Source organism: Sabethes cyaneus, chromosome 2, assembly GCF_943734655.1.
Source record: "Sabethes cyaneus chromosome 2, idSabCyanKW18_F2, whole genome shotgun sequence".
NCBI classification, from domain to species: Eukaryota; Metazoa; Arthropoda; class Insecta; order Diptera; family Culicidae; genus Sabethes; species Sabethes cyaneus.
Window position 1 is genome coordinate 239696911 of NC_071354.1, and position 12083 is coordinate 239708993.

At 41.2% G+C, this 12083-nt stretch overlaps 1 protein-coding gene across 1 annotated transcript in view; it reads right to left on the reverse strand.

The window, feature by feature from the left end:
- Positions 1-5786: 5786 nt before the first annotated feature.
- Positions 5787-12083, reverse strand: part of LOC128738717 (uncharacterized) — a 232571-nt gene continuing 226274 nt past the window's right edge. Inside the window, exons 6-7 of the mRNA XM_053834043.1 lie at positions 8565-8778; positions 5787-8505 (exon numbers count right to left, since the gene is read on the reverse strand). Of these exons, the coding sequence (XP_053690018.1) occupies positions 6359-8505; positions 8565-8778 (2361 nt within the window). The 3' untranslated portion in view covers positions 5787-6358. The remainder of the gene's footprint in view (positions 8506-8564; positions 8779-12083) is intronic.

A 12083-nucleotide genomic window follows, 5' to 3' on the forward strand; every position in this document is an offset into this window, starting at 1 on the left:
GTGCTTTTCCTCTGGTAATCGGTACACGGAACGCGCTAGTTTTCAAAAAGCTGAACATTTTACGCAAAACTTTTCTGCGGCTTACAAAAGAAGAACACTGATTTACGAGCTGCAGACGTCCGCTTCCAAGGTAGAAAATGTCGTCCGTGACCAGAAAACTTAAGCCCGCCATTTGTTGGTCGTCCGCAACGGCGAAAAATTCAACTTTTCCCTCGTTGCCTGTGTCACTATCGTATTAACTGGACAAAAAAATATAATAAACTCTTCAATCATTGTGTGGTCCTTAAAAGAACCGATTATCATAACTCCAGCTTGCAATAAACTTGCACTAACGCACTTAACGTAATTTTCTTTTCGGTAAACGGCTTGTTGCAACGAACCAACCGGAAAGCCACATAAACTATGCGATCGACGAAGCCGTTCGTATATAGTCATGAGTCACGATGAAATACCAGTCCAGGTGGCCAGCTGCAAGCAACGTGGGATAATTCTGGTCTTTTTGTTGTCGTGAGCAGCACTTACGCAGGTAATTATTCCATCGCGGCAGCCAGCTCCAGCTTCCATAGTTTCCTTTCCCCAGCAGCCGATGAATACGACTGACCGGGAACTGCAGACGTGCACGACTCGAGCGTGTTTGCCCTTGATGCTTTCTCCTTTGTTGAGCCCAGATATGCCAGTAAGATGTTGGCAGTGACTCAGCTAGCGTTTGAATAATGCTGTTCGCCGGCTTACCTCGTGTTATGTACCAGAGCAAGCGACAAGAATCGGTCCCGTTTATTTTTCGTAGTCCTTAATTCTATCATCCACGTTGAATAAAATTGAGCATTTCAATTTCAGTCAGAACAAACAGCAAAGTTACCAGAGAGCCGTTCGCCTTTTGCTGCCAAAGAAAAATTACGTGCGCCCATAAACCAGCAGTAGTAATTTCTCAGCTGGAATTTTGGACTTATTCCGCACGCAGGCGGGCAGATTGGTGACGGCAGGTGACGAGAAGACCAATCTGCAGCTGACTGTCCGTATCGACGGAGAAATGAACAAACTTTTTTCCGGAGTTACTAGAGGTGTTTTTCTAAACATTCAAGCTGTTGTATTACCCAAGAAAAGTGAGAAGAATCCCGATATTTTCAACAGTTGTATCAATTACCAGACACCGTCCTTTTAAGGATGAAAACATGCTTTTATCTATACCTATAAAAAAGGATTTCTGTCTGTCTGTCTGTCCCTATGTTCCTTTTAGAATCGAAATGGGGTTTTTGGTGCCAGGGAAGCTTCTTATGATGGTTAGAGATCCCTCCCCCCACTAAGAGGGGGGGCTCACAAATTTCTGCATAACTCGAGAATTAATCAAGCAAATGGAACCATATTTGGCATGTGGGTGTTTTTGGAGGCAGGATTTTTTTTAATGATGGTTTGAGACCCCTCACCCCTGTGGTAGGGGGATAAGGGGGATAATAAAACAGAAATTTTTGCGTAACTCAAAAACTAATCGAACTTGAGAAATTTTAGTCTCTTTCATAAAATATTAATCAATAACAAGACCACCAAAAACTATCAATAGTAACATTAGATAATTCAGCGCGAGACGGCCACAGGCCGCCAGTGTTACTGGCGACCTGTCGATGGAAGCGCCGGCCACTGATGGGGGGGGGGGACGGCCCCCCGTAGAGATCATCTCAGCTAGTCAGCTAGTTTAATATAAAAATCCTAGTTTTACGGCAAAATATGTAATCCTTTTATGCTAATAAACTGTAATTTTCTTTTAATTATTGCTGGTTTCTTAGTTGCCATATTAAAAATTTGTACCTATTTTAGGGAAATGCCGTCGTGGTTGGGCTAGCCTTTAGCACTTTACTAATTTCAATAGAGTATCGTTATTTGTATTTTTTCGCTTATTTTCACTTAATGTTGTAAATTTTCAATTTCGTTTCAGGTCGTGCGCCGCGTGTGTAGAATGTGGAAAATGGCTTTGAAGTTGAGGATGTGGTGAAAATTGGCCAAGAAAATATTAATTGCAGTGGATACGGTAATATCATGAAGGTGTTTTCTGTTAGAGGGTGGGTCTGTGGATAAAAATGTTCAAAATCTGTGTTAGTACGAGCGGCAAATAAGTGGGCGACTGTTGTATTGCTCCGATTGGGGTTTTGTGAGTACATTTATTTCTTGTTGGAATTACCTTTATCATTAGTGCAGCAGAGAACGGCAGCATCGACGTGTGCAAACTATCAGGTGAGTTCTTACATTTTTTCTAACTCACGGTTTTACTCAGCTCTTAGGTCATAGAGGCCAAAACCCGAAAACATTTATCGACTAGCTGTTTAAAACCAAGAAATGCCACAAACGTTTAAAGGAAGGGGATTTAGGTTGGGTCATATAGTGACACGCTGGGCTACCGCCGAATTTCAAATAAATATTTGTTGAACTTCCTCACAATCGCATAGATAGTAAAAAATATCTAATTTTTATCAACTTTTCCTAGGGATTAGCCGTGTTTTCCTAGGGACGTTACTGGATAGAATTACCCTTTGATGTTATGGTGCTGGTGAAGTTGTGGAAGAGAACTGTATTCGTCATACTGTCGTTCCACCGTCCGTAGCCTACAGACCTTCGCCAGATGTACGATGGGAATCTCTCCAAGCAGTGCCTGTAGCTCGTGGTTCATGTGCTTCCGCCATACTCTCCGCTTTCAGTTTGTACTCCGCCAATGGTAGTCCGCAGCAACTTTAGTCGCAAAGTTCCAAGTTTGTTCTGACGAGTAAAAATCACCCAAAGGAGGGTAGAGACCAGACGGCAAATACCCACCAGAAACCGTCATCCACTACAATGATCATCGTCAAAGGTATCCATCATCGTTTCGCTGAGAGACTGATCCGTTATCACAGAAGATTATTAGAGATAGCGATCAATACATCACTGCCACAAGATTACTTCTGTAGACGGAAAATGCGCTCCCGACTAGCTGTTGTGAGTGAAGTTTTCTCGTCAAACCAGGTTTCCGTTAAAACGATCATGTCAAAGTTCGACTCTGTTACAATGAAAAAGCCATCTTGGTTCGAAGTCCACGCACGTTCTGGTAGTACGTCAGCAGTGATTTAAAGGAGTGCTTCTGTAAATCAGACACAGAGCTGGAAACGAGAACTGCGTCATCGGAAGAATTAGGTGTTGGCTGGTCTGGAATTTTGGGAGTTGATCTATTTCAATGGAAAGGAAAATAAATAAACACCAATTCATTGCAGGAACATTGCGTGTGGCCTCACAAAGGTTGCGAATCTCATCCATCTTTTTGTATACTTGATAGATTTCGTGGTTACTGCGCCTGCCCGACACGCCATCTTTTAATATTCCACCAAGAATTGATCGCAAGATCTTACGCTCAAAAACACCGAGAGCTCGTCGGTCACTCTTTTTCTGTTCAACGTCCATGCTTCGTGGTCGTGGAGTTGGACCTCAGCTGGCTGATTCCAACACCCGAAGGGCTACCATGTTCTCTACCAGCCACCATGTACTTCTTTTTGGCAGAGTTTATGACAAGCCCTATCCTCGCAGCTTTCTCCTTAAGTCCGATATCTCGCCCGCTATTCACGGTTCTGATTCGCTATTCTGCAAGTTGAATTCTCGGAATTTATTGAGGATTTGTCGTAAAATGAACATTTGGCACTGGTATTCGCCAACAAAGGTTTCCTGCAACGGCCTCAGTCTATGAAACAGGATGCGGGACAGAATTATGTATGCAAAATTCAGGTGAGTAATGCTTCGATAATTGCCTCTTTCCTGTCGATGTTATAAATAGGGCATATGAGAACTTCCAACCAATCCGTAGGTAGTTCCTTCTCAGTCCAACCTTGAGTAAAATCTGACGGCTGGCACAATACAGCCGTTCGCTCCCGACGGACGTTCAAAAGTACGGCGAGATGCCGTTCTTTTTAGCTACTTTGCCATTTTTCAGTTCTCTAGCTGCTTTCTTAACCTCGTCCAAAGTTTGTGGATCCACTGCTTGTCCATAAAAATATCCTACGGTATCCAAACTCATGAATGACGAATTATCAAATCTTCCGCATAGATTGTCACACGCTTGTGTAATAGAATCAAGGAGACATCATTTTAGAAGAGTGTAAATCGCAGTGGTCCTAAATTACTTCTCAAAGGAACACCGAACTGTGAACTGAATGTTATCGATTCAACTAATAATATATTTACGTATAGCTGTCGATTTTGTCAAGTAAGCTTTCAGCAAATCGCAGAGTCTATCCGAGAAGCCGTGCACTGTGTCAAACGCAGTTTTGATGTCCGTATATATCGCATCAATTTCGCACCGCTACGTTGCTGATACAGAAGGTAGTAAACAAAGAGTTTCAACTCAAGAAAACGCTTGTGGAAGAATCCGTGTCTGAATCCGACAAAACTAATTAGCAATGGCCTAAATGAAACCTTTCACTTTTTTAAACTTATTTCAGTCTCAAACATACTTCATATTTGTTTTCTTTTTTTTTTCAATTCCAATTCTAGTTACATTTTTTTTACGAATTTACGTCTATTTAACGTCTCGGAAAATCTGTTCCCCATCCACGTTTTGAAGACTAAAGGCAGAATTGTAGGATGGAAGCTTTTGGTAAAAATGCTGGTAAAAAAAAGTTGACCAACGTTAGCTGAATAGATACACTTCATATTCCAATAGTTGAAAACGTTTCATCGTAACGATTTTCCGCAAAATGGCAAAAATCCAGCTGTTCTTCAAGGACGAAATAATGAATCCCTAAAGTATGTTTTTAATTCGCAACATAATTTTTCGTTAAGCATTTCTTATCTCTCGTCATTTATTATATTTTTAATTCGAGAGTCCTTATCAATACAATACCCTACCATTTTACTTTGTTGTTGCATTCAAATATTTCTCCATCTTGCATGCAAATAATCTTGAACACAACCAGCTAGGTAGCGAGGGGCATGCGCATACTCTACATTACTATCCAACTGGGAGATTTGTGACGTAAATTACCGAAGGTTGTAGGACGGAGTTCATTTTTTCTCAATTTTTAATTCCATAATGGATGATATTGTTTGAAGTATTATAGCACCATTCTTTAGACAACTTTTTTTTTCTCACTACTAAACGATCCAAGTATAATGCTGTAGTCAAAGTTAGAGTCGCAGTGACGGTAATCCAATTCATCTGTGAACCCCACACCAAATATCTTGACAAAAGAGAAACAGTAAATAATGTATGTACCTGTAGAGAACTGTCATATTTAAAAAGTTCTCGAATTCGTTCATATTTCTCGTTCTGTTGAACAGTAAAGTCGATTATGACTGTATCCAAGCTCAATTCAGGTAAAATCGTCATAAATCTATAGCCCTTTTGCCATGCAGTTTTATAATTATAATATTCCCGTTTTCAGATTGTTTTTCAATTTGATTTTAAAACTTTTAACATTGGAAGTAGCGAAGCAGCCAAATGAATGGTTGAAAACAAACAAACTATCGTGTTAACGACACGAAACCCATATGGAATACAGCCATACAGCCAGGGAAAAATATGATTCAGAACCAGAACGATGGTTTCTCTACACAAGCATGCTATTTTGTCGTGGAAAAGTGGAAAGCGTCAATCCAGAACTTTACTCTGCTGTTTTAAATTTAATTCCTCATGAGGTTTTCTAAATAAATTAGCTGTCTTTTGCTTCGAAAACAAAGGTGTAGTTTTGATTCTTCTCGGGCACGAGTGCCCTTCGACAGGATTTCACAACCTCCATAGCATATAGCGAACTGAGTCGTAACAGTTCTGGGCAACCAACATTTTTTTTTTCATTATATTTAACAGACGGCTAAAATTTGTAGCTAGATGAAACCAGTAAAGTAGAATATTTGCTTATAACGCGAACCAGTTTATACGGAATCGGAAACGAAATCTAATGGTTTGTCACTAGTGGCAGGTTACGAGGATGTAATATGGCATATCTTTGCTCGTTCTTCGCATACTTTCTACTGATGATACGGAAATGCATCGTAAATTGCTAAAATAAAACTTTGCTTTGAGCCTTACACGCTAGTAATTGATGTTAGTAAATTAAACTAAGGCACGATTAACCGGTATAAATAAAAATAGAACTATTACACGACGAATAAATACAATTTGTGGGTTAAAACATTTCTTTACAAGAGACGCCAGCGATTGCGACTGGCGTCTCACCGCATTGCCGCTGCTTTTGCTGTTGCTGAACGCTCGGAGTTTTATCATTAAAACATGTAAAACGCACGCACAAAAAAAAACAAGGAAACTTTAGTAGTTCTGTGTTTTGGTTAAAAAAAACTGATGAAGTTAAAATCCCAATACTATAAGGCACTTTCGAATCAGTCTCCTCGTCTACTGAAATCTTTTCACCTGCTGGAGGACCCACCCCTTGGGGGTTGGCCCACCCGGGGGTAGTTCTTTCGCCGCAGATGGCGCTGAAGCCGTGGTTGATTTTAAAGCGATTTGTATGGCCTTACGCTGCTCGAGGTGAGCCGGTTTAATGGGCACCGGAGGTGCTCCCGAAGAGCTACTCGAAGCAGAAGAGGACGAACGGGCTACCTGCGTGGATGACGGAGGAAGCTTCAGCAGCTGGCATTGACCGATTTCGCTGATCGACTCGTAGATGACATGTTCCTCGAATCCATCCGGTCGACGATCGTTGTCGTCCCCACTGTAGACAGCCGAATCACGGAAGTCGTCATTCTCCAGACATTCCTCAACGCATTTCTCATAGAAACCACAGCATTCGTCGTCCTGTTCGTTGCGGGTTCCACCGCACACGCTGTCACTCGAAGAATTGAGGGAAAAGATCGAGTCTCGCTGCTCCGGGTCGGCGGAATCCGCTCGGATCGACGCCCGATTAACAAAAATATTCGGTTGCTGGTTGGTGGCTCCCGGGGAGAACAGGGAACGCGGATCAGCGTAGTCCAGATTGGCTATACGAGATCCCAGATCGAGACTACCCTGCTTGTAGATTGGCACCGAATCCGGCTCCGGACAGGAGATCTTCCGCTGATGTAGATTGCTATCGCAGCTTCCGCTCGACGGCGACGAATGTAGGCTGATAAATCTTTGGAGCAAGTTCTTTGGTGATTTGATGCTGAGACTTCCCTGTCGCTCGAGCGGTTTCAGCGGATCTCCAGGGTCGCCGCAGGTTAGGGTCACAATTTCCGAACGAGTGTCCTGCACCGGTCCGGTATCTTCCTCCTTTCGCCAAGGGTAGTGGTAGTTGATGTTGGTGTCACTGTTGCGTAGCTGCGCTACGGTCGATTTCGATTCGACGGAATGTCCCTCTATATCGACCAGTCCGCCCTCCGAATAGGCGAGCGTTACGTAGTCCGATTCCGGACGGGACTTCTTGGCAGAAGCATTTGCTTTTAGGGTTTCCAGCGCTTTGCCGTACTGTTGGGAAATTGAACGCGTCAGCGGTGGGGCATATTTGTACGGTACGTGGACGTTTCGCAGCAGCGATTCGTAGATTGGTTCCGGCGACGGTAGATCATTCTGAATTTCCAGCAATCGATTCAGCAGATCCTCCGACTTTCGGTTTAGCTCAGCAACTTTTCGGAATTCATCCTCCTCCTCCTGTTCCTCCTCGTCCTCTTTTGGTGGCTCCGTAGATGGGGGCTTTGGAACTGGCTTCTCTTTCTTGCTCTCAACTTCTCCGTCCTCATCCTGGCTTGGACAGGACAGAGATCGCACCGAATCGAACGACTTCTTCTTAGGAGGTCGACTCATTTTCCTGAATTCGTTTTTCTCCAATATCAATTGCGAAATAATTTCGGAATCCTTTCGACAAGCCTCCTCTCCATCCGCCGTTTCCTCCTTACCCTTCCCGCCCGGTGAGTTCTCATTATCCAAACTCAAATTGTCTGTCGACTCGGTAATTTTCAACACGGTAGTATCATCGCTACCCTCCCCGAAATCCAGATCCGTGTAAAACTTCGAGTTCCCAGTCAACGTCTTCGACCTACTCTTCCGGATGTTTACTATTCGCTTCGGAATGGTGGTCGAATTGTACGATTTGACATCGACGAAGCTTTCTTTCGACTTCTTACGGCCTTGCGTGGCGAAGCGGTTCCGTTCCTGCATTGCTTTGGCGAAAGCCTCCTCGTCGCTTAACTTGACCGCCGCTTTCTGTTTCTCCTCTCCAGCCGACCTGCTTTCCGAGCGACTCCTGCTGCTACCCTTTAGCTGCTTATGCTCGAGTTCCTTCTTCACCGCATCGCACTTACAGTCACCGGTTTTGCTCTTCTCCTCTTCACCATCGGATTTTTCCTTCTGCTCCAGCGGCTTTGAGTACGACTGGAAAGTCGGCTGACGGATATCCTTCGGCGAAATGCCGTCCAACGATATGCTGCTGGCCGTATTCTTGCGCATTTTCTTCGAACGCATTCGCATTTCGCTCCGGCGGAACTGTTGCCGTCGCTCCAGGTAGTCCGGCGTCGAGGGATGGTGCGATGGCCACTTCCAGCTGGCGTTTTTATCCGTTGCGCGATCTAAAATTAGTTTTAGGTTAGATTGCGCAGTTGAAAGTGATCGTTTTTAGGGAACCTACCGTCTTCATCGCCCAGCTGCAGCACCAACTCACGGGCCCGCTTCGGAATGTCGAAATGCTCGAGCATGGCCTGTTTGATCTGCTGCGTCCAGAGGCGCTTCTGATCGCGGGTGCGTGCCGTCAGCCGGATCTGACCCTTCGGGTCGTTGTACGGGATCACATTGAAGCTGGTCGGTTCGCCCGGCAGATGCTCCACCAGCATGAGGTTCTTGCACTGTGGAAGGATGCGGAAAAGTGAATTTTTCATTAGTAACATTTGTATTTGTGTTTTTGTATTATTTACGTTATTATATACGTGCGTATATATATTTGTATCTTTTAACATATTTCTGTATTATTTTTGCACCATTTTGGAATTACTTTCTTTTTTTTTATTAAAAATGGAGGTGCGTTTGGTGAAGAAGAATGGTAGACTGGATGATAAACTTCGATGTGGGACCAAAAATATATTGCGTAGTTCAACTGCTGAGTGGGATTCTTACCCACACTCTCTCGGTTTGCGCCCAAGTGTTTTGACAATTAAGCTATCAGCACACGACACCCTGTATTAGATGGTCTCACATCTAGTTTCAATCATTCGAGTTTAACCATTCGTACGCACACACATACACATACGCTGATAGTTTAGTTGTAAAAACACTTGGGCGCAAACCGAGAGAGGGTGGATTAGAACTCTGCAATATATTTTTGGTCCAACATCGAAGTTTCGCAGTATCATCCAGTCTACCATTCTTCCCCAGGAAACGCTCCTCCATCTTTATAAAAAATGATTTATGTTGGACCGCGATAGAGTCAAAGACAGATAAGAAAAATATTACTTTCTTTTTTTTTATAAACAATTTATCACTATTTATATTATATTCTGTCTCATTTTTGTGTCAGTTTTTGTTACTTTGGTTCCTATTTCGGGTTCTTTTTGTGTTTTTTAATTTATTTTTCATTCATTTCATTTCATTCAATCATTTTTTGAATTATTTTCGTATTATTTTAAATCACTAGCTAACCCGACAAAGTTCGTATTGCCACAAATTAAACTGTGTTGTACATAAATCCTGAATCTCGGATGACCTTTGTCACAATCTCGAGTTTGGCAAGTTTCTGAGGAGTTCATGGGTGTTTTAATGTACAAATTTTCCTCAAAGTAAAATAGAAAACAATTCCCCCCATTTTATAGCCTGATAAAATAAAGCGGATAACATTTAAACATTCGCTATCATTACAAACCATTTCGCCGAATACCATTTTGCGGAACACCAATTCTCGGATGAGCATAACGCGGAGTATCGAGTTTCGCAGAATACCATTTCGCGAAAAATCTTACGCGGAATGTACCGTTTCACAGAAAATCTTTTCGTAGAGAGTATCATTTCGCAGGGGTGACCCAACTGAAGGAAAGTAATAGAGGTCAGTAGATCTAGAAAAATTAATAAACCTACATAGAGGTGAGATCTACGGGGGGCTGCCCCACCGCAGTGGCCGGCGCTTCCGACGGCAGGTCGCCGGCAACACTCCCGGCCTGTGTCCGTCTCGCCCTGAATCAACTAATGTTACTATTGATAGTTTCTGGTGGTGTTGTTATTGACTAATGTTTTATGAAAGAGTCTAAAATTTCTCGAGTTCGATTAGTTTTTGAGTTACGCAAAAATTTCTGTTTTATTTGTATGAGAGTCCTTATCCCTTACCACAGGGTCTCAAACCATCATAAAAAAATTCCTGCCTCCAAAACCCCACATGCCAAATTTGGTTCCATTTGCTTGATTGCTTCTCGAGTTATGAGGAAATTTGTATTTTATTTGTATAGGAGCCCCTTCTCCTGAAGCGGGGAGAGGTTTCAATTCACCATAGAAAACATTCTTGTCTCCAAAAACACCCACATGTCAAATTTGGTTTCATTTGCTTGATTAGTTCTCGAGTTATGAAGAAATTTGTATTTCATTTGTATGGAAGCCCCCCTCCTCTTAAAAAGGAAAGTAGGACCCTTTCATCATAGAAAAAATCATGCCTCCAAAAACACCCACATGCCAAATAAGGTTCCATTTGATTAATTAGTTCTCGAGTTATGAGGAAATTTGAATTCCATTTGTTTAGGAGCCCCCCATCCTAAAGTGGATAGGGGTTTGAATTCACCATAGAAAAAATTCTTGTCTCCAAAAACACCCACATGTAAAATTTTGTTCCATTTGCTTGATTAGTTCTCGAGTTACGCAGAAACTTGTGTTTCATTTGTATGGGAGCCCCCCGTCTTAGTGAAGGGAAGGGTCTCTAACCATCATAGGAGCCTTCCTTGGCCCCAAAAACCCCTATTTGCAAATTTTCACGCCGATCGGTTCAGTAGTTTTCGATTCTGTATGGAACATTCGGGCAGACAGACAGAAATCCATTTTTATGGGTAGATTTGTATGGGAGCCCCCCCTCTTAGTGGGGGGAGGGATCTCTAACCATCATAGGAACCTTCCCTGGCACCAAAAACTATTTGTGCTATTTTATTTAATTTAATAAATTTTCTTAAATCATTTTTTGAATTATTTTCGTATTATTTTTAATCATTAATATTTGTATCGCTTTAGTATCATTTGTGCGTTTTGAGTATCTTTTTGTGTAGTTTTATTTCCCTTTGTTTTGTTTTATTGTCTTTGTTTTTGCTCTATTTCTTGCACCATTTTATTTCACTTTCGAGTCAACTTGTATCAGTTTTAGCCAATTTTTTTTTCTAAATTTGTTAAGTCATTTTTGTATTGTATTGGTATCACTTTTGTCCAGTATTTGTATCATCATGTATCATGTATTATTGTATCATCATGTATTGTATTGCTAGTTTTTGTGATATCTTTGTTCCTCTTTGGAGCTCTTTTTATGTCTTTCTTTTCAGTTCATTTTGTTCAGTTTTCTATCGTCATTGTAGGTTTTTGTAGCTTTTTGTATCATTTTTGCGCTATTTTTGTGTCGTTTTTCTATCTGTTTTGTTTAATTTTTCTGTGCATTTTTATGTCATGTTGGTATAATTTTCTGGCATCATTTCTATGATTGTTGTGAGCGTGCTTTGAACCATTTTTTGATTTAATTTTGTATTTTGATTTAACTTTCTGTTTCTTCTTCTAATTTTTTTTTCATTATTTTCTTTGTTTGTACTATTTCGTTGCATTTTTGTATTATTTTTCAATTATTTTCTGTCTCTTCAAGTCAGTTTTGTATCATTTTTGTATGACTTTATTTTTTTGTATCATTTTAGCGAAAAAAAATTTCTGCATGCCACTTTTCCAACTCAATTTCTAATTTTTGCATCATTTTTGTTTTGTTTTGTTTAATTTTTGGTTCGTACATTTTATTTTTCAGAATAAACTTTTTCTCAGTATTTCAACAGTTTAATGATGAAATTACGATTATTATATTACCTTGAAATAAGGCATGTTTTAAAATGAACCAAACTGAAACAAAAAGTTTTCATGGTCGTATTGGATTTTGATTGGAAAGTGTTGATTAAAAAATGTTGGTCGTTTGCTATGATTAACTCATTTTTTA